The sequence below is a fragment of the Pieris napi genome, chromosome 22 (genome assembly GCF_905475465.1).
Source record: "Pieris napi chromosome 22, ilPieNapi1.2, whole genome shotgun sequence".
Taxonomy (NCBI): domain Eukaryota; kingdom Metazoa; phylum Arthropoda; class Insecta; order Lepidoptera; family Pieridae; genus Pieris; species Pieris napi.
This window is the reverse complement of record NC_062255.1, coordinates 5,525,164-5,549,138: the sequence shown is the minus strand read 5'-3', so window position 1 is coordinate 5,549,138 and position 23,975 is coordinate 5,525,164. Positions and strand designations below refer to the sequence as shown.

The 23,975-nt window shown below is 34.6% G+C and overlaps 1 protein-coding gene and 1 long non-coding RNA gene across 3 annotated transcripts; both read left to right on the top strand.

The window, feature by feature from the left end:
* Positions 1-11,559: 11,559 nt before the first annotated feature.
* Positions 11,560-16,046, top strand: LOC125060912. 2 transcript variants are annotated; one of them, XR_007118942.1, is made up of 4 exons: positions 11,560-11,647; positions 13,400-13,561; positions 14,280-14,543; positions 15,823-16,046. XR_007118942.1 is itself a non-coding variant. In XM_047666026.1 (3 exons), exons 1-3 carry the CDS (start codon positions 13,520-13,522, stop codon positions 15,970-15,972), a joined length of 456 nt encoding a protein of 151 aa, XP_047521982.1. In that variant the 5' UTR covers positions 13,368-13,519; the 3' UTR covers positions 15,973-16,046. The 2 variants fall into 2 exon arrangements, 1 of the variants encoding a protein (XP_047521982.1); XM_047666026.1 differs by lacking the exon at positions 11,560-11,647 and having other exon boundaries at positions 13,368-13,561.
* A 3,677-nt stretch (positions 16,047-19,723) lies between these two features.
* Positions 19,724-22,517, top strand: LOC125060974. Its single transcript, XR_007118954.1, has 3 exons — positions 19,724-19,868; positions 20,680-20,856; positions 22,400-22,517. It is a non-coding gene; the product is annotated as an uncharacterized LOC125060974 (long non-coding RNA).
* The last annotated feature ends 1,458 nt before the right edge of the window (positions 22,518-23,975 follow it).

Genomic DNA, 23,975 nt, shown 5'->3' with positions numbered 1-23,975 from the left:
AACACCCATTCACACACTCACTCATTCTTAATTTGAACACTAAAATTATTATTTTTAAGTTTTTTAACCTGTTTTAAACATGTACCACTATATATGTGTACTATCTATCTATACCACTGTATGTGGGGACTAGCGATATATGAATGTTGTCACAAACCTTTTGTCATAAATAAAGTTTTTATTATTATTATTAAAAAATATTGTGGAATTTTAATGGTGAAATAATGTTGAAGGTGACATTAGGGTTGCCTGGAAGAAATCGCTTGTTAACAATAAGGCCGCCCGTTGCCTTATAAGTTTTGTAACATGTTTTTTTTTTGTTATGTGTATGTTTGTGAATAAGGTAATAAAGCATAAATAAATAAATTAAATCGCTCCAATAGATATTTTACAAACATACCAATAATTTTCCTCTTTATAATAATAGTACTCTTTTTTATATAAGCATGTGTTAGTGTTGTGTGATACAGAACTCACACTGCCAGAAGCAAATTCCTTACCGGACCTTTAAATAATTGGTACGCTCTCTTCTCGAAAGACACAAAGTCCAATTGGTTCGGTTATAGAAGTGGGCAGCTGGTTCTCCAAGTGGTGGTGTGCTGCAAAGTGTTCTCATTTTCGTAATATACTAGAACTCAATTACGATCTAGTTTCGAGAGCTGTCAAACCATTTTTTACACGCTTTATATTAGCTTCACCTGTATGTATGTATATATGTATGTAACCGACTCCTTCGGACTCGATTTTGACCCACTTTTAACGGACAGATTTAATTCAAACTTTGCGCACATGTCAAAGATCGATGACAATGCAAATAATCCGAAGACAAAAAAAATTAACTAAAAAATAAATAATAGTTAAAAAAAATAAAAAACACGCTTTTAAAGCACATCAAACTAAAAAGTGAAAAATAATTCCTAATTTAGGCTGAAAATGGTAATGAACAAAAAATACTGGTATTATTGTGAAAAAGCGTGGGGCGCTCTGTGCCATATTTTTCGTCCATCGAAACAGTAGTTTAGTGTGCTTTAAAAGCGTGTTTTTTAGTTTTTTTTAACTATTATTTATTTTTATGTTTGAAGTTATGACATATAATTGCTCAAGAGTCAAGACGAGATTGTGTCTTGAGATACGAAATTAAATATGGACGATAGATTTTTTAATTTAGGTTTACTCAAGGAATGCTTGTTCTTCATGCAGCAATTTCCATCAACGCACTTAATCCAATAATGCACAGGGTTCGAAATCACGACGAGTCAACTATGACTCAGAGACGGATATGTCATCGTTGATTTCTGAGATAAATTGATAAAAACTTTGAAGTGTTATTTCCTATAAACGCCTGTTTCTTCGATAAGGTGATAAAACAATTGAAATGTATTTTACTATAATTTTGACATTTCGAACGATAAAGTCTTACCTGTACTAGCCTTGCGATTATTTGGCATTCTGATAAGGTCCCTCCTTGTAGTTTATTTTTTATCAGAATGCCAAATCGTAAAATGACTGCTTTACGACTGATTTGAGCGCGACCGCCGCTGTGAAAACCGCTGTGTGAGTTCGAAAAGTGAGTTACAGAATCGCAGGGCAGAATCCCTACAAAATTCGTGGCTTAGTTAGTGGTTTTCGAATAGTGCTTAACTTGAATATCGTTAGTGCCCGGCATTATTTCGGGTTTGTTGAAATTCCAAATGAATTTCGTTGAGTATTTTCAACCGGTATCGGATTTTGAACAATGTTGGCTTCAGCGTGCGACTCTCATACCTGAGGTCGTAGGTTCGATCCCCGGCTGTGCACCAATGGACTTTCTTTCTATGTGCGCATTTAACATTTGCTCGAACGGTGAAGGAAAACATCGTGAGGAAACCGATATGTCTTAGACCCAAAAAGTCGACGGCGTGTGTCAGGCACTGGAGGCTAATCACCTACTTGCCTTTACCTATTAGATTTAAAAATGATCATGAACCAGATTCAGAAATCTGAGGCCAAGACCTAAAGAGGTTGTAGCGCCACTGATTTATTTTTATTTATCGGATTTAAAATCGTAAATACGTTTCATTTTTAGCTGTCTTGTGTATTACTAAAAATAATTATAAAACTTAAACTTACATATTTTATTTATGACGTCACGAAGAGAACCAAAATACACAAATAAGAATAAGAATAATTTTTATTTTCTCCCATATAACATTTACAACAAACGATAAGATTACAGTTGAAAAGGCATTGGGAGACTGGTTTCCAAACTAGGCAAGAATCTGTGATATGGATAACTAGGCTTACATTCCACAGCAAAGTCATATTGAGTGGTAACAAAAAGTACATACATGTATGGGTAGGCAAACAAATAAATAGTCTGTTTCACCGATTCTTCGGTGAATTTCGGTGAGGTTCGAGAATTAAGTAATGACGTCATTACAGTCTACCTATATAATAAAGACAAAGTCATTTATCCTCGGTAATACAAGGTAATCTAACTACGGTTATTTTCTAAAACAATGCCGGGATTCTAATAATGCATACATCGAAAAAAACATCTGATCACTCATTATTATTTACGTATTTCATAATACGAGAAAAATAAATAGTAGGTTTCATCTAAAAGTAAAAAACTGTTTCATGTGTATTTTTTTTTTATTTGGACCACAAAATTAGGACAAACACGTTATAAATTGACATACATACAAAAATATAAAAACCGGTGCCTTCCCTATAATATGTATATTACACTTATGAACATCTTTTCCTACATTTAAATTTACTACGCTTCTTACATCCAGTGCGTAGAACGGATAAGAACTAGCGAGAAACTCTCTGTAATCTCCAAGTATCGGCAACGCTCTTGTAAGCTGGGGGTTACTGGTGTCCATGTGGGACACAAAGCACCTAAGTCACCTGCTTATTAGCCTCTTGTCCCACGAAAATTAACTAAGTAGATCTACGAGGTTGGAGAAGTAATTAGCCTACAAAAAAATAATCAATTTTTGGAGAATGGCGATTTATTTATCAACAATCCTTTGAGTTCGATACACTGGACCCAGCAATGTTCCATCTTCTTCAACCCGTCTGAAAAATACGTCTTCTGGAGGTCTGCAAAGTAGATCCGTGGCGATGATAACCGAATCATTCGATTCAAATTTCTTCCCGGTGAGAGACCTTTTCAAATTTAGAAACAAAAATACGTGCGACCACATTGAAACTCGTTAAACCAATTTGAAGGTCGCCATCGAAGGAGAAGAGTCGTAGTACACTGCGTCCAAGCGCTCTTGGATTTCGCTGCGCGATTTCCCTTCCAAAAACAAGAATCGTAGCACCGACAGATATTGCCCTTTTTCTGAAATCTACGGACGTAGCTAATCTACTACAGTAGCTGTCTACGAGAATGTTCTAAGCGATGAAAAACGCTCTTGCGATAGTGGTGCTATCGGGCGGTGAGGCTAAGTACTTTTCGGACCGCCCTCGTATAGGCATGGAAAAGTTTGTTTCTTGCTGCGCATATCTTCGCATATCGCGTCATGACTGAGCTGCAGTACTCTATAAATCCGACTCCGACATTCAATGCGGAACTAAATAATTATCTGAAATATCAAAAAGGTTAGTCGACATCACAGGAGACCGAAGATCTGGCAGCTACCTCAGACAAAGAATTAGTCTAGCTATTCAAAGGGGGAACGCTGCCAATATCTTCGGAACCTTGCCTAAAGGGACTCCTTTTAATAATATATTTTAGTAATTATATTTTAAGGTTAGTTATTGTTTTTATTATTCTTCTCTTTTGTGCATTTGTGTGTTGGAAATAAAGAAATACATATATGTAGGTGTCTTGGGGGGCCTTGATTGGAACACCTCCAAGTGATTTTCGCTGCCGGAGTTGCGTCTAAATACTTATTTATAAGATATAATATGTTCTCAACCAACAGATACACAAAATTAATAAATATATTCTAGTTTATGTTAAGCTTAGAATATTAAAGTACATATATATAATAATTATCTGAAATCTCTAGAACAATGCCAATTCCATGACGTCGTAGCAAATTTGGAATCACGTTGTGTCTAAAACTAAACTTACTTATATAACGACATTACAACCTTAATCTTTGATACAATGGAAATATACAAGAGCACTAAATAAATAGGATTAATTACCTTTGTTGTTCTGGGGAAATCCTAAGAAAAATTTGTTTGTAATGCAAACAGCTGCCGTCTCATAAACATGATTACAATATGATAATTTTATCTACTTATTTACTTTATTACATACCATGGGTAATATACACCAAATACATATTAGGGGGTATGTATATAAGGGGATGTATTTTACATTGTACTAGCTGTGCTCTGTGGTTCCACCCGTATTAATTTGGTCGAAGCACGATATTGTATAACCTAAAAAAAGTACAGTTTTTCTTGGTAAATAGAGTTTTAAAAATAAATTTAATTTTTGTTAGAAATATGGTACGCGGATTTTTGTAGATATTGATGTTGTTTATAAAACTGTAGTACATCACTTTTCTCTATGGTCAATATTCTTACACCTTAGGTGAAAAACACCAATACAATACACAATTGTAATTTCATACAATTTTTTTAAATATTATTTAGCCTACGTTCATCAGAGATAACGTATGGTTCTAATGAAATAATATTTATAACGGTCTAATCGTTTCGGAGCATATTCAATACAAACAAAAAAATCTTTCCTCTTTATAACTATTATATCAGTATAAACTACTAGGAAATGATGTTAGGCCAGATTATAACGTGTAATAAGAGATAATTTGTGAAAAAAATTACTTACACAAGTATTTCAGGTATTTTTTGATAACATAACTCCTATATTTATTCAATACAAAATTAAGCAAAGCTGTATGTTGACAAACAAGCGCCAAGGAGTAAAAGTAGATTTAGAAATAGATCAGGTAATATAATCTTAGGTTTAGAATACACAGAGATAAGGTTATCAGCTGAATAACATTTGTTTCCAATGGAAAAACCAGCCGGTATCTACTATCTATTTTGGTTGTTTATTAAATCCGATATCAAATAAAACCTCATATAAAAGGCTATGCGGGAGAAATAATTTCATTGTATCGAATATCTTCTATCAACTTCAATCGCTAATCAGATAAACATGTGCTCCAAAATTGTCATTTCTCTTTGTCTATTGGTAAGTTTGATAATTTATCGTGAATATTTTTAAGCTTATACGTTCATTGATCTTTATGTTGTGAGCACTCTTGAAGTAATTTTAAAAAAGTAATTAATAGCACAAGCCTCCGTGATTGAAGGCATTCAGATGAGGGATCCATAGATCTAAAAGCTACTATTATAGCAATAGATTCAATGAGCGAATTAGATATATGAATTATACCAGTAATCGAACCCTATAGCTCGGTAACAGTAATGATAATTGAAACCGTTTCACCAGGAGGGGGAAAAAACAATGTTTCTCAACTTTCCTTTGTGTCTGTGAGGTATTATTTTAGAAGAATGTTTATAGATTCATTAATTCATATATTCAATTAATATTAGGATCGTTAACTAAATAATAAATGTTTTTTAGATTGCTGTTTCTGCGGCAATTCCAGCAACCGGCTTCGGTGATTACCAAGGTCCGCCAGCTCCAGGTGCCAACCCTTGGATTCCATCATGGATTTCCCAGGCCCCATGGATGCCTCAATGGACACCATGCACCGGGATTGGCTCCACCTGCCTGGACTGCAACACCAAACAGATTTGTACCAAAATCGGTGGTCTTAAAAGACCATGTAATGACCCCACCCTTCCCTACTGCAACCTTGGAGAATGCTCAGCCACGCCCACAGCGGAATGTGCCCCAGCGGATGCCCCGATAGAAGCAGTACCAGCATAAAATTTATTATACTGATATTAATTTAATATGAATTTCTAAAGTGATAATTGTTAATACATATTTAAGAATAATAAAAATTTGACCTATATATTAATGCGTTTTTACCAGCTCAAAACCCATTTAAACCCAACTTATTATTAATTATTAAAATTAATAAAAGCTAAACTCAAAAAAAGCCCTGTATCTCACAGGGTTGACATAATACTAGTTGTTCACGATAAATTTCATACAACGTTCTTTCCTGCACACATCATCATGAAAGAAAGTATAGGGTGATGCTGGATAGGTTACATAGCCAATTCATCAAACACCTGTACTGTAGAATATATACGACGTGTATCCATTTTACCCGCTCAGCCTTGCGATTCTGTAACTCACTTTTCGAACTCTCATGATAAACAATAAACTACATGCTCATCAGAATGCCAAATCGTAAAACACTGCTTTACGACTGATTTTTGCGCGACCGCCGACGTGAAAACCGCTGTGAGAGTTCGAAAAGTGAGTTACAGAATCGCAAGGCAGGTAACAAACTTTATTCAAAATAGGTTTGTGGGCTAAAAAGAATGAGAGTGCGCCGAGAATTTGCCTATCTATCTATATATATATAAAAATGAAACCCGTTTTCCGTTGTCACGACATAACATGAAAACGGCTTGACCGATTTGTCTGATTTTTTTTTATAATATTCCTTGAAGTACGAGGATGGTTCTTACGGAGAGAAATATTTAAAAAAATTTAGTGAAAAAGTCTAAAAACAACACTTTTCTATATTCCCAAACAAAATATTCGTAATAATACTTAAAAGTCCATTTGAACTTTAATACCATATCATAAAGTTCAAATGTTATTGGAGGGGTTCCGGGAAGGTAAATTTTTATTTTTTGACATAATGTATTTGTTGTCTTATCAACTTTCTTTTTTTTATCTTACTAGCTAGACCGGTGTCCCGAATAGCAGAATAAGTATTTTAAAAAAATTAAGCATCGACTGTTAGGCGGTACGACGTTCGCCAGGCCAGCTAGTATCTGATAAATTTGTTACGTGGAAACGAAAACTATCCGGCAGTGTTCCAGTGCCTAGGCCTCTGAGTGAGATTCTTACGCGACCGTTAATCGACCGCCATTAATATTCGTACCCTCAGAGAAATCTAACCTCTTGTAAAGGGCACACGTGTCACAAGATATGGAATTAATTAATAAACTGCATAGAAAACGTCTGTTAATCTTTAATTATCCGTTGATTGAACTGACGAAATGACTGCTACATGTCAGTTCCTATATTGTAAGAAATATTTAGTCTTTTTGTATTTTAATCTTACAAAACTCTCTTACTTTTAATTGAATATGAACTATAAAACTTTTAATTGAATACAGCCTTGCGATTCTGTAACTCACTTTTCGAACTCTCACAGCGGTTTTCGCATCGGCGGTCGCTCTCAAATCAGTCGTGAAGCAGTCACTTTATGATTTGGCATTCTGATAAACAATAAACTACAAGCTCTCACCTTATCGATGCGAAAACCGCTGTGAGAGTTCGAAAAGTGAGTTACAGAATCGCAAGGCTGTTTAATGTTGAGTTGTTTTTTCTGTGTATGTATGTTTTTTCATGGGATTAGATGTAAAAAGTTGCCACATAGTAGCAATCTGTAACAGTAGCTTATTTTGTTATATACGTATAGAAATAAATAAATACATTTCTAGTTAAAAAATGCATAAACATAAGAGCGAAAGCATCGATGTTTGAAAGACATTAAAATACCACACATAGATAACAGAATGTAACAAATGTGATTCATACATAGATTTGGATAGATCTATAGATCTATATTTGTTATATTGTACATATGTTAAAAACGTCATAATAAATGGATTTTTTTAGTGAAGAATGATTAATGGATACATGTTTTATCTATAGATCAAAGAGTAAAAACATCAGAAACAAAAACTAAATCTAAACTTAATTTAAATTCAGGAATTAGACTCCAGGCATTATAACATACTGGTCTTTATATTATCGCATACCTCAAATCAAGGGCGTAGAACGGAAGGGAAGAACTGGCAATAAACTTTCCGCCACTCTTTTTAATCGCCAAGTTTTTTGTTGTACACAATGTTTGTAAGGAGCTTATCTTAAGTAATTAATAATAATAAAATAGATTTAAAACAAAGATTTGTCCTCTATCAGCAGGAGGCATTGTGAAATAGGAGCACGCACTTACATCATCGTGGGAACAACACGCAAATCATAGACGCCCCGAGAGTATAGCCAGACGCAGGCACTCTCTTCAACTGTTACTGTGGTGGCATTCGTTTCAAAGCAATAAACTAAATGATGGAAGTTACGCCCCGAGAGTATAGCTAGACGTAGGCACTCTCTTTGAGTGTTACATTGCATTCATCCGTTACATAGCACTTAACAATTCATTATTTCGCCTATATTCTATTGTTGTGCGCGAGTGGTTAATATAGAGTATAACTAAAATACTCTATTATTTAAAGTACCTTGATGACCCAGGAATCGTACAGTAACTTTGTTTGTAAGCAATAATGGTTTGACCTTTGGATGTAAGATACCTGAGTTGAAACAATTCCAAAAGAATGTAATTAAGACGAAGCAGACACTCGCATGTTAGTATTAAGGTCTGATGAAAATTCCTTTACCCTCGTCAGGTACAAGTACCTTATAAAGGAGTGGAAATTGCGGACATGTGGAAAATTGGTTTATTATGAATCAGACTAGATTGTTGTGAGTAGAAGTCAACTTCAACTCACAACAATCTTTTGTAGTTATAAAGGAAATGAGAAAGTCCTCATCGATCCGGCACGTGCAAAAAAATTTACTCGGGGTCCAAGATCACAAAAACGGGTTTTTCGCGATTTTCAGCAAAATGGTAAGTTTTATCATAAAATTAGTTTAGACAAAAATTGTACATCAGATAATTTCTATAAAAAATGTCTAAATACTTTTTTTCCTAAGAGCCACCGTTTTTTATATATAACGATTCAAAAAGTTGAAAGAGTTGTAATCGTCATAATATGCACACGTTTCCACGCCATCTTTGAGGTAGTGTACTTAGCGCGTTTTTTTAAATGTGGTTTCCCCGGTAGGCCTATTCTACTGATCTTTTATTATTCTGTTTAATTTGAAACTATTGAATAACTGTGGATATTGACAAGGGTTGAAAATGATGAAAGGGGTGTAAATTACAAAAAATAAGAAAATTTATCCGTCTGAATCTAAATCATCATTAACTTCTGCTTTCTCTTGTTCTTGTTCTTGTTCTTGTTCTTGTTCTTGTTCTTCTTCTCTTCCTCTTGTTATACCTCAAAGGTGGCGTGGAAGCGTGAGCATATTATGACGATTACAACTCTTTCAACTTTTTAAATCGTTATATCTCAAAAACGGTAGCTCTTAGGAAAAAAAGTATTCAGACATTTTTTATAGATAATTATCTGATCTACAATTTTTGTCTAAACTAATTTTATGATAAAACTTACCATTTTCTTGAAAATCGCGAAAAACCCGTTTTTGTGATCTTTGACCCCGAGTAAATTTTTTTGCACGTGCCGGATCGATGAGGACTTGGCAGATTTCCTTTATTATAGTGTATTGAGCAATCCTACCAATATTCAGCCAAGTGGGAATTTTTGTAACCTTGGATGTCTAAATTGACCGGACTACCAACAATTAATTAAAGACGAAAGATGAAATGAAAAATATATCAGTACCGCCTGGTCCCCGTTTAATTGAAAATTTATTGTTTAAAGTTTACGACTGCGTAAATATACTTCGATAAAATTTTGCAATCGGTTTTTACGATTCTCACAGAGAGACACTTAAATGTGTCAAACACAGTAAACAACAATTGTGCCAAATACAGTAAACTTGATTTAATTCTCATTACCGAAATACGCTCTTCTTCATTAAACTGTAATTAAACACCTCTCAATAATAAAGCACGAGCAAGTCTGCCTTAAAGCAATTAATGTAATAATAATAATATTGTAATTATAGAAAATTAAGAGCCGTTAGGGAAGGAGGTGAGGGGCTATAGCAGATAATATACAGGGTGGCCAAAAAGGCGTGGATCAAACGCAAATAGGGGATAGATGAGGTCATCAGCTGCAAAAAATTGTTCTACGGGAGGTCTCTAAGCTCAACCCCTGAAGAGTTATAATTTATTTTGTGTTTTATAATAAAATTGACTTTTTTTACTAATTCTTATTAAAATTCGAAAAAAAATACATCCTGTATCTTTTTCATAATATCCACTAGATTGGTACCGATGAGTTCTTGCGTGAGACATACTATTTATAGTTGTTTATTGAGTGTATTGAAGATAATATTAAGTTATACGATAAAAACAAATTTCAAATCAAAACTTTTTGTTTACTTCGGACCCCACTGTGAAAAAAAAATACTCTACAGAAAAGTGACCCAGTATTACAAGTTTTGGCGCAATTAATAGGGATTCTGAAAAAGTAGGTATTACACATGGCCATGAGTCTCTCTAATATCTTTCTTTCGTTCCCCGTTTGATCCACGACTTTTTGGCGACCCTGTATATAGCGAAACCAGTCGGGAAAGTAAAATTTTTAAACATTTAGAGTTTCTATTATAAGGGAGCGTTCAAGTATTACGTAACGAATTTGGGGGGGGGGGGGCCTTTTGTAAAACGTTACGATACGGGGCGGGGATTGAATTACGCGTTATTGTTAAATATTATTTTCGACTTTCCAGTACTTTACACCACATAATGGTAACTTTTAGGTTGTTTAGGGTCACTAGGTGGTCACGAAACGTTTTACTTGGGTACAAAAGAACGTTACGGCGCGTTACATGGGGGGAGGGTCAATAATCTCCAAAAATTGCGTTACGTAATACTTGAACGCTCCCTATAATAGCGACGATTGGAATCTCGATTGGCAACGAATTGTTTGGTTGGAAGTCTATAATAACGAAAATTTAAATAAAAGTACGTAATGTAATTGGCGTTAAAATTAATTAAAGGCTTTTAATACCTATATATAGTGCATATTATATTATTAAAGTGAAACTTTTTTATCGACGTATGGGAGTAATTTTGTAGCAGGTTACGCGCCATGTTGCTTTTTGAAGTCAAACTTCTTTATCGGCGTTGGAAAAAAATTTACACACATTTGTCACATTTTTCGGTTACGCGCCATCTTTTTCTTGTCCCTACCACGGTTGATCCGAAGAGATTCGAAGCCATTAGTAACAAAAATATATAATAACCATAACAATTATAGTAATACTAATAATTCTATTACAATTAATGAAATTCTGTAATAATCTTAGTACTACATAGTAGTACAGTAATAAGTTAAAATGAAATAATTGTATTTGTATTCATGTCTATGATAATAAAAGCCTTTTGTTAAACTTTATCTAATTTAACTTTATTTAACCATTTCTGTAAAGTTGCTACTATATAGTAGATCATTTTTCGAAAAATAAGGTCATAAAGAAGTTTCACTTCTTACGTGTGTACACCTAGTACACATACACATTTTTTAAAATTATACTTTCATTTATAACAAAAATATTAATGTTTGCTTATATTTAGATTTATATATTTAATATAGATGTGGAAAACCATTGTGAATACAATTGACGTCACAAGAAACAAACAACTTGTTGTTTCCTTATATAGATTTCAGCGTGAAGTTGATACAATGAGTCGTGGACGTGAAAATACAAGATAGCCTCCTATTGACTTTGCGCAGACATTTCAATGTTATTTTCAAGGTTTGTGCATAAAGATCTTTCGAGTATTAACATGAATTCCTTTAATAATATTAATTCCTATGAAAAAATAAATATTTCTTTTAACTGAATCCACAGTAATATTTTACATTGTTTACAATCATCATCCTTCAGTTGTTTTTTGCATCAATTGCTCGTATAATACGATGACACTATTGGTTGAGCGATTCCTGCTGTGCCGATTCAAGGCCGGCTGTGCACTAATTTTTTTCTTTCAATGTGCCCAATTAATACTTGCTGGTATGTTAAAGCGTTGTAAGATAACAAACATTTTAGGCCCAAATATCGACGTATATCAGGCACAAAAAGCTCAACTAGTTTTCTAAATAATCAATGAAATTATAGATAGATTCTTGGCACTCCATTCTCTTTAGGTGGCCAATCCAGTGGAGTCTATTGGCTATAGCTTCCACCATATTCGGTTGGAGTACCATTACCTTAATCTCCTCATTTCTTATGTTCCTCCAACCTTCCTTTATGGCCAAGAAATCTATATATATACTAGCTGACCAGGCAAACGTCGTTTTGCCATATATATCATTTATAATAAAAGATAGGGGTTGATCGTAGAGGGGTGAAAATTAGGGGTTATATGTATTTTTGTATGCTGTATCATAAAAAATAATAAAAAAAAATTAGGTAAGTATCTAAAAATTTAAAAATAATAATTTAGGGGTGGACTACCCTTAACATTTAGGGGGATGAAAAATAGATGTTGTCTGATGCCTGACATTCCAATATGCACACAAAATTTCATGAGAATCGGTCAAGCCGTTTCGGAGGAGTTTAACTACAAACACCGCGACACGAGAATTTTATATATTAGATATTTAAGTAAATTTTGTTTGTAATCAACCTCCCCCGAAACGGCTTGATAGATTTTTCGGTTTTGATTTTTACTTTATTCATACATACCCCTAATGTTCACCCTTGTACCACCACTATTTTGTAATAGCGATGTTAATACTTAGTGGATAGCTAGACATGATTTAGATGGCAATACAACGCTTGCCGGGTCAGCTAGTAAGGCCCTTTCTCCTCTGCTCCGGTCCGGCATCGGATACCGGAATGAGTCATGAGAAAAATATCGGAAGGCCGGATTGCGCTTCTCCACTATATCCGATCCGACAATAATCGATAAGTTCTTGTATATCTATCATGCAACACCTGTATTAACTAAAACCCATATATTTTATTAATAAACCATTCTAAATTCTAAATATTTTATTGCCCTGGCAAGTTTATTACTTTTTTTAAATTGTCATTTTAAAATATTATAATCTACTTAATAAATAGATCACTAATAATATGGTATAAAAATATAAATAAATAGCAACATAATTTGGTTTGGTCCAGGTTATTCAGATTCTTTCAAATTAAACAAACTATAAATAAACCTGTGAATAATAATTTATAACCTCTTGGATACTTAACCACCGCGTTCCGATCTAGCAAGTTATCGGATCTTTAAAAACCGGATGCTGGAGTAGAGGAGAAGTACCTAAGTACTGTTGTGAGTTTCTAAATCGGATCGGTAATTAACGTTTGCCGGACCGGAGCAATGGAGAAACGGCCTAACACTATAAACGAGTTTTATATTTAAATCCCCGAACGTGACTTCTATGTCTTAAGTATTATAAGATATAGATACTGCTCCACAAATGATTATTCGTGATCGTGCCTAAGCAATTTGCGTAATCCATACAATTTATTCATCGTCCTCCGATTATGCAGCTCCAGGCAGAATATTAAATTTCCATTTTCATTTTTCTCACTTACTATATAAGATGAGGTTGACAAGAGTTAATTAGTAAGTTTGAGGACTGGTAGCAAATACAGCGAAACGTACGAAGGATGGCTCTTCTGAAATTGTATTTTTACTCATTAACAGCTCTGGTAAGGGAAATTATCCGTTTTTACTGGCTATACTATTTTATGGGTCAAACAAACAGCAAGTAGAATTAAATGCTAACCGTCGCCCATAGACAAAGCCGGACGGCTGACTTCCTTATTCATTTAATCAGTCCAATACAATTTTAACTAAAGACAATCTCTCTTTTCATCACAGCCAAAACATAAAATGATAAAAAGAGACAAAATATACTATTGTAGTACAGTAAAAAGAGTACCAATATTGATTTGGTCTTTATTTATTAGACGCTTAGCTTTATATTCATTTATAAAGGTTTAAAGAGGGTTTTACTGCCTACTAAAGTGTAAAATAGTTAAGATATCAAAAAATCTGTGTTATTTCTGTTTCATGTCTTCTTATTTAAGTTTTTTATCTAATATATAAAATTCTCGTGTCACAGTTTTCGTTGCCATACTCCTCCGAAACGGCTTGACCGATTTTGATGAAATTTTTTGTGCTTATCCGGTATCTATGAGAATCGGCCAACATCTATTTTTCCACCCCTAAATTTTTTTTTTAATTTTTAAATATTTTTTTTGTATTTATTTTTTTATGATACAGCATTAAAAAATACATACAACCCCTAATTTTCACCCCTCTACGATCAACCCCTATTTTTTATTATAAATGATATACATGGCAAAACGACGTTTGCCGGATCAGCTAGTTATATAAAAATATTTCTATAATTTTTCATTTCAGCTGGCCGTAAATTTAATTTTAGCGGACAATTCCAACGAAACTGAACAACAGGAAAAGGCTAGTTTGTTTCCTGGCAATTTTAACCCACTTGATTTCTTCGGTCAGTTTTTACCATTCTTCGGGAACCGACAAACTAGAGATGTGAGTAATCAGAAGGACCAGGAAGGCCAGGAAAACCAGGAAAACCAGGAAACTACCAGCGAAAGTTCCAATCAACGATTGACTGTCGCTAGTGCTATAGTGACTTGTAACTACACAGCAACAGTAAGTATTCAACTAAATATACAAGTGTACACTGACTACTATTGACTAACTATTTAAAATTACTTTTACATTGATTAATGTGAAGAGCAGTGGTGACCTGAGGTCGTAGGTTCGATCCCCGGCTGTGCACCAATGGACTTTCTTTCTATGTGCGCATTTAACATTTGCTCGAACGGTGAAGGAAAACATCATGAGGAAACCGACATATGTTAGACCCAAAAGTTGACGGCGTGTGTCAGGCACAGGCTGATCACCTAATTGCCTATTAGATTTAAAAATGATCATGAAACATATTCAGAAATCTGAGGCCAAGATCTAAAGAGATTGTAGTGCCACTGATTTTTTTTAATGTGAAAATGAGTTACATGATGTGGACACGAATGTATATCTGTATAGTTTCTATCGTTTAAGATTAAAAATCTATGCCCTTAATACAAAAACAAACGTAAAAAGATTTCTTTAAAAAAAATCGTTGCATCTCACTCTAACATCCTTACTGCATGAGTTAAATCGATCTTTTCTAAAGTCTCTGTTTCTGTTTAAGAATATCCATAGCCAGTGGCGTAACTATACCACCTAGGGCCCTTGGCAAATTCTTTGGCCCTATCAGTAAAAATCTTTCGCTCAGTTTAATTTTAATAAACTTCGATTTTCAGCGTACTCAATTACTTTTTTTTTATAGAACGGGGGGCAAACGGGCAGGAGGCTCACCTGATGTTAAGTGATACCGCCGCCCATGGACACTCAATGCCAGAGGGCTCGCGAGTGCGTTGCTGGCCTTTTAAGAATTGGTACGCTCTTTTCTTGAAGGACCCTAACTCGAATTGGCTCGGAAATACTTCAGTGGGCAGCTGGTTCCACATAGTGGTGGTGCGCGGCAAAAACTGCCTTAACTTACACGTTGTATATCCCATTAATGGCCATAGGCCTCCTCTCTTAGGCGAGAGAGAATGGTCTGTACCACGCTAGCCCAATGCGTATTGGAGACTTCACATTCATCCATAGAACACAATATCTCCTGGGCAGATCTATTAGGTCGGTGGCCCGTGGAATTTTGCCAGCCCTGCCACCCTATTGTTACGCCCCTATTCATAGCGGGAAATCACCTGCATCATGAACACACCCTGACGTATCTGGAGTATGTGACATTCCATAGCCACCTTAGAATTATTCTAACGGATTCACTGACAGGACGCGTAAGAAAAATCACTGAAACTAAAAAGTCTCACACGAATGGGAAAAGCTGAAATTCGATATTTAAACTAGAACTTTTTTTCAGCCTGGCTTGTCCTGTGTGGGCTGTTATCAAGCGCTGTCATGCGGCTCTGGCAACATTGGCAGACAGAGGCGTTGCTTGCTGTACTGCAACAGTGGTAGATGTTCGCTCGTCCCTGGAGCGCAATGCTTAAACGCTACAGCTGCTGGCTAAACATATTGATAAGTTTCGGCACGTGACTTGACCAGATTATTTGTATGGATGGACTTTCTTCATGTAAAACTCACTTATCTCAAACTTATTTGAAATATAATTTCTGCGAATTACTGTTGCATTTTTATTCATATCCACCCCGTACAACACTGATAATGATTTTGTTGTTTTATTCGTTTTAATAAGATAACCTTATTTCAAACAAACGTAACATATTAACCCGTGTAAATAAAATACGCTTTCATCTCTTTCTATTAAATTGTTTTTATCCTGTGATGAAAAGAGATAGATGAGTAGTTAAGTTACAGTTCTTACTTATCACTTATAGTAAAAACCATTCAAAATTAAAACTTAAGAATTGCAACAATCATTTTTGTTTCTACAAATAAATTATTACACATTCAATAAATCTACTATCATGCCTATTGTGAATATAATGCAACATTGAAAAGTTATTGAAATAAATATTCACACTGATCATTTCGCCTAATTTCTATTGGCGCTCGTCACGCGGTAGCAATTGTGCTTTTAACTAATTTGCTTGTGAGGAAATCCACATTTCTTAAAGACATACTACTTACCTAGAAACATTACTTATTAATGAGCATTAAAGACATACTATATTTTTAACTACTAACCCCGCAAGTGTAAACATATGTTTTGTATGTCGTAAAATTGTATCAAAATCTTGAGAAATTGGATCACTTTATCTATGAAAAAGACAAAATATAGGGCTAGTTTGGAATTATATATAACAGCCTTGCGATTCTGTAACTCATCAGAATGCCAAATTCTAAAATGACTGCTTTACGACTGATTTGAGCGCGACCGCCGCTGTGAAAACCGCTGTGTGAGTTCGACAAGTGAGTTACAGAATCAAGGCAGGGGTCAAACGAGCAGGAGGCTCATCTGATGTTAAGCAATACCGTCGACCATCGACATTATACAGAAAGCTCGCAAATTGCCAGCCTTTTTTGGAATTGGTACTCTCTTATCTTAAAGGACCCTAAATGTAGTCTAGTTCCATATAGTCGTGGTGCACGGTGCAAACAGTGCCTTAAAACGCGCTCAGTTTTGGAACGGCGGACGTCGAGGTGATACGGGCGGAATTTCGTAATCTTCCTCGACAATCTGTTTAAAGAATTTGTCTAATATGAGACTAATTTTATTTATCTGTTGGTTAAGAACAATTTATATCTTATAAGTACTTATACGCTACTCCGGCAGCGAAAATCACTTCTTTATTTCCAACACACAAATACACAAAAGAGAAGAATAATTAAAACAATAACTAAACTTAAAATATCATAACTAAAATATATTATTAAAAGGAGTCCCTTTAGGGCAAGGTTCTGAAGATACTGGCAGCGTTCCCCCTTTGAATCGCTAGACTAATTCTTTGTCCGAGGTACCTGCCAGCTCTTCGGTCTCCTGTGATTTCGACTAACCTTTTTGATATTTCCTTTAAAAGCCTTATAGCGCTAGGACCCCACGGACCAAGGGTCTCGACACCGAATGGGACAAAACCATATTTGGAGCCTAGACCCCTGTATTTGTAGGCTTTAAGTTTTTCAGCCCCATCACAAGCCGCACCAGCTCTGTTGTTGGTTCCATGTAGATGGGAAGGGGCCAGTGCGTCTGAACAGGTTGCATCCCATACCAGCACCCGGCCATCCATGGAATCAAACTCATACCATCCGGTCTCTTGCCATCGTCTCTTGCAATAAATTATATTATTTTCTTATATATTTATTCCGATTTACATACAATAAAATACTGACAATAACACTGAAAATAGTCAGAATACTTGTATGTGCTTTATCTATGTTAGATGGTTATGACCAGGTAATTGATAAATAAACAGAATAGGGTTGGTAAATAGATATATTGTAACGAAAATTCATTTCTCAGTCATTCTCTCTCTCGGACTTATAGAAAAATGCTTTATTAATAATTTATATACTTTTGTTAAGTCTTAGAGTTCAGGAGGACCCGGGGCAACAAAGGAAAATAATGGCGAGGCGAGGCCACTCCTATTTTGCAAATAAAATGATTTTTTTTCAGTCGAGTTATTCAATAAATAATTAATAAATTTATGTGACACCAATTATAGATTATTTTATTATATACCCAAGTCTCCATTGTCAGGTGCGCCTAAATCTCCTAAAGCCAGGGCTGATGATTTGTCTATTTACAATGCACAAGTTATTAGCAGCCTTGTTTTAATTGTCGTAATACAAATGAAAGGTTAAATATTATAAAACTATTTAATTTTTTTTTTCAATATTACTACAGAATTAAAAATAATTAAAGAACATAAAAAAAACGTGTTTCAAATTAACGAATTATCCTTTCCCCTTTAAGCGTGTAGCAATATATATATAATCTGTGGCTAAGATCAGTACAATGACGTCATACCCAATCGTCATATCGAAGTGTATTCAACTGCAGCAGATATAGAAGTTATATAGTACATAATCAGTAGTTCGAGGATCTTCCCTTCAAAAGTGAAAAGTCAAAAATCATTTTTTCATGTAGGTAACACAATGTGCACTTAGGAACATCAAAAAAGAAGTAGAACGGAAGAGAAGAACAGGCAATAAACTCTCCGTCACTCTTTTTAATCGCCAAGTTTTTTGTTTTACACAACGTTTGTAAGGAGCTGCAACCATAAAATAAATTAAAAACAAAGATTTGTCCTCTATCAGCAGGAGGCATGATGAAATTCATTTAATTCCTCTACAGGCAAGTTAGTTGACATTTGACATCATTGGTTGACTATAACTGAAAATACGATTACAACCTTATTAATTAAATATTATTTCTTATGTGTCTGCTTAGTGCCTTTATTTCTGTATATTGTGAAAACAATTATACTATTGTTATAAATATGCATTCCTTATTCCACAATTATACCGCTTAATACTCTTAGGATGTGCACAGCAATTGCATTTACCAAGTTGACAATAAATATAATTTTATTCCAAGCTCAACCCTAATTATAAATTAAATATTCCCTCTGCATAAAATGGTTATCTCAGCAAACTATAAATATAAAAGTCCACAGTCTGTAAATATTCCACAGACTAAATGTTGAAATTGCAATATGGCCACTGGAAACTTGTGTATTCTGCTGTTTGCTGCAATGGTATTATTTTTGTCATATCATCTTAACTACCTATACTTTTTACCAGTGTTTATGTACTGCCTATACTTGTATTTTATTAAAAAATGTTTTTTTTAATGGCTCTAGCACGATTTGTGCATTAGCCAGCTTCAAGTATAGATTTTTTTTTTATAATTCATGCTTGTCTTTAGAAATTCGACCGTGTCCTCCATGAACGGCTAAAGCACTCGCCTGGTACCGCACAACCCTCCCAAAGGCCGAGAACAAATTTAAATTAAATTAAAACTTGCCCTCGAACCGGGAATCGAACCCGGTACTCCTCACCTAGCTGCCACTTAATAAGACTGCTACCCTTAAAAAATGTTTACGTTATCTATAAAGTTAAAATATATTTTGAGCATGGCAACCTTATTAATTGGGGTTTTATTAAATTTTGAAAAGCCAAGGAAAAGTATTATCATAACTACACGATAGATAGACAACAGCAAAAACATTTTGTGTACGTTTTTACAACTAAATCGCTCAACCATTTATGATTTCTACATATATAGATGGATTTTGGTTTAATTTTTCTGGAATTGCTAATAAAAGGTGTAACTTCTCAAATATTTTAATTCAGCTTGCAGCCCAATTAATATCCGCACAAAACAATGACGCCCAAGGCAGCAGTAGTCATTGGTGGGGCTCCAAAAACCGCTCCAGGAACGGGGTCAGGGAACAGCAAATTCATATTTTGACTCCACAAGGCAGCTGTGATTACAACAACGAGGTGACTTTTTTACTTTGCTATTTATTTCATACGTGTGGCAATTTTTTTAGAACATTCTGGAAGGGTTTTATGATGTGAAATAAAAACAAAAGACGAAACGATAACACATTTCGTTTCTTTTCTACGTTTTTTAGTTTCTACGTCATACGTAATTACAGCATTACTATTGACATTTCTTTTTTCGGATCGATTCTGATCAATCGCTGCACGGAAGAGATATTTCATGAGCTGGCTGGTTTGCTTTGAATGTTTATTTTATATTATACAAGTGGACCTCACAGACGTTGTCCTGCGTGATAATTCAAGCGATAAGGATATTAAACAATGTATGAAAATACACTGCAGCGCGATCTGCCGGGCTGATTTGAGAATTTAAACCATCCAGGGCTCCACCCAAACGCATACAAAAAAATCATTCAAATCGGTCCAGCCGTTTAAGAGGAGTTCAGTGACATACACACGTACAGTAGAATTGTATATATGTAAGCTATTCTATCTTTTAGGTTAGATCAAACTGCACACGGTGTCCAAATTTGATTGAAATCGGTTTAGTAGTTTAGGAGTTCATAGCGGACAAACAACGTGACGCGTAATTTATATATATTAAGATTATAACAGCTTATTATTTATTAATAAACACCTGCCTTTTGTCATTATTGAAAGCTAACTCTCGATCAAGCTTGAATCGTAAAGTACCGGAGACCTTTTAATCTTTACGTTCATTTCATTGATAATAATTTTTAACTAATGAGTAAATGTGACCTATTGAGTAGCAGTATTGCCATTATTCAGTTCACCTAATTATTTTCAGCCTGACTGGGCGTGCTTTAACTCTACATTTCGACAATTCTGTAGTAAGAACAATCTAAAGTATATTTTTAACTGCACCATTGACAGACCGTTCTGTGACTATGGACTTTGCTGCCGCAATTCTAATTGTCTCACATCAGAAGAAAAATTGTAATATGGAATGAAATACATCGAAAAGGTAATTTTTACTTCAGTATTGACAGCTATACAGAATGTTGGCCTAGTGGCTTCAGCGCAAGACTCATAGGTCGTAGATTCGTAATCCGGCTATGCACCAATGGACTTCTGTAGATGTGCACTTTTAGCACTCGCTCGGTGAAGCAAACATTGTGAGGAAACCGGCATGCCTTAGATCCAAAAAGTTAACGGCGTGTGTCACTAAGCCTATTAGAAAACCAACATATAATCACGAAACAGTAAAATCATCTGAAAATAAACTATAATTAAGATATATTAATAACAATTATTTAGATTGAAAAAAAAAAAAAAAACTAAACTTAACATAAACTAAAATATATCATTAAAAGGAGTCCCTTTAGGCAACGTTCCGAAGATACTGGCAGCGTTCCCCCTTTGAATAGCTAGACTAATTCTTTGTCGAAACAGTTATATTATACATATGAAAACCAGACCACCAGTGGTGTTTTAGCACCACTTGGTGACAAAACACCTTTGCTCTCTAGTGCATTTAAATAAAACTCATTTATGAAACGACAGAAACTTACCCAGCCAGTATGACAAGTTTATTTGACAAGGTCCAGTTAAACCTCTAATATATAAAATTCCCGTGTCACAATGTTCGTTCCCATACTCCTCTGAAACGGCTCGACCGATTCTAATGAAATTTTTATGCATATTCAGTAAGTTTGGGAATCGGACATCTATTTTTCATCCCCCTAAATGTTAAGGGTCCCCAATTTTTTTTAGCCAAACTTTTTGTTTTTATTTTTTATCATACCATACAAAAATACATACAACACTTAATTTTCATCCCTCTAAGATTAAGCCCTATTTTTTATTATAGTAGACAGTTATTTTTATTGAATACGTGGCAAAACAAAGTCAACGGCCGGGTCAGCTAGTAAATTATAAAATTTCTCGTTTAAATCAATTTAAGAAGTTACTTAGCTTTTGTTTTAGTAATTCATATTGTAAATAGTGAATACACAACAAACACAACAACTGAAAAATAAATTTCTTATAACAGGCTTATACGATGTGCATAAACCTTTATTAGTAAGACTTTATAAGATTGATAGATATCAAAAGGTTTTCTGATGATTTTATGAAAGTGGCTTAATTTATGGTTTTGTAATATTTTTGATTAAAATTTGGCCGACTATGGGCTGTAAATAAATAACATAATTCTCTAGAGCAAGTTTCTGTGTCATCTAAAAGTTATTTTTGGCTAATAATCTGATTATGGAATTCAACTAAAAAATCAAGAATCCACCAACAACCTGCCTGTCTGTGTTAAAACACAGAAAAACACAAAGTAAACACCTAGTCTATAAATAAATACAAGTAGCTAAAAATATAAATACTATGACAAAGCTGCTAAAAAAGGCGGACTTTCACAGACGCTTTTCAATAAAATAGCAATTAAATAAAACCAATATTTTTAAGATTTCGAAAACTTCTGAATTAAATTATTCTTAAATATAGCCCGAGTACGCACTATTTTCTAGTATAATAAGTAAAAATACTATTATATTTTTCAGGTCTTGCCCAGCTTCATTACCTAATTAGTTGCCTGCAGAACATACAATATTTAGAAGTGTAATATATACACAGTAGTTATTAATGTAGACGCGTTAATAAAAATATAACTATTACAATTATGTCTATTTGTTATTGTACCCTGTAGTCTTAAGTAAAACTTAAGTTAATTGATCCATTAAAGTTCACTTTGCACAACCTCAAAATAGTGCAAATAATAAATAAATCAGTGGCGCTACAACCTCTTTAGGCCTTGGCCTCAGATTTATGAATTCATGACCATTTTTAAATCTAATAGGCAAGAGGTGATCAGCCTCCAGTGCCTGACACACGCAGTCGACTTTTTGGGTCTAAGACATGTCGGTTTCCTCACGATGTTTTCACATAGAAAGAAAGTCTATTGGTGCATAGCAGGGGATCGAACATACGACCTCAGTTATGAGAGTTGCACGCTGAAGCCACTAGACATTGCTCTCAAAATAGCGCAAATTAAAACTTAAAAAAAATTAAAGATATTTTGGTAGGGGAGCCCAAGAGGGGATTTCGGGATTTACTAAAGCGCGGCAGATTAATATATAAGGGGATACCTTGAACCCGTACCCGGTTAAGTACCTCCACAAAATATGAGGCCCATATATAAGGCCGCCCGTAAAGGAGACAGGATCAGATTAGTAAAAAAAAATTGACCATCAGAAATTCCCGAGCGCGTCAGATTAAGGTAGGGTGAGTTAATTACATCCTAAAAAGTGTATATTCCACTAATCTGACAATTTGAGAGTGACGGAAAAAAACGGGAGGGCAACAAAGTTGTAAAAAAAAAAACGTCATCGTCATTCTCGAGCGTAGCTAATTTTTTTTTTTTATTTTGAAGGAAATAATTCAAGAATAATGAAAAATATATAATCTGACGATTTCCGCAAGCCGAAATAACAAAAATTGTTCGATAAAGTTAAATGCGTGCATTTCCTTAAACCGATCGGAATCTACTAAACGGCGTTCTAAATATTTCCCTCAAAATTACATTTCCTGTGAATTTGAACCGATTCGGACCGATAGATTTTGAGAAATCTTAAAAAAATAAGAAATATTTTTTTTTTAAGTGGTTTCTTTATTGATCAACTTCCAAAACTAATCCGCCTTTGAGCTTGAAAAACCACGTCGATTGCCACCAAGCTGGTCAAAAGCGGTTGATTCGTTCGGGAGATATCGTGAACGAAAGAAACCCGAAAAAGTGTTTTTTCGGGATTACTCCGAAATTTGTGGTTCGATCAAATAAAATTGCAAAATTACTTATGAGGATGATAAAACTGCGTCGAATGCCAATTCCAACCGCGTGAAAATTGCTTGATCCATTCAAAAGTTATTGCGGTTTGAAAATTCCAAAATAGTGTTCTATGAAACTTCTATCAGACTTTCGAGCTGGGAGAGCTCAAATGCATAGAAATGTATTATTATTATTATTATTTCTTATTTCTTTGAACTCAGCGAGCTCAAAATATCAATTTTAAGCGCCCAGGAATGGAATTAGCGGGAAGTTGCAGGAATGGCCCTTTAGGTGAACCGTTTTTCTAAATTTTT

Excerpts from the sequence above, each read along its gene's own strand:
- LOC125060912 (XM_047666026.1), top strand. The coding sequence starts at position 13,520 with ATGGCTCTTCTGAAATTGTATTTTTACTCATTAACAGCTCTG. Across the intron at positions 13,562-14,279 it reads TTTACTCATTAACAGCTCTG|CTGGCCGTAAATTTAATTTT; the intron begins GTAAGGGAAATT and ends TTTTCATTTCAG. Across the intron at positions 14,544-15,822 it reads CTTGTAACTACACAGCAACA|CCTGGCTTGTCCTGTGTGGG; the intron begins GTAAGTATTCAA and ends ACTTTTTTTCAG.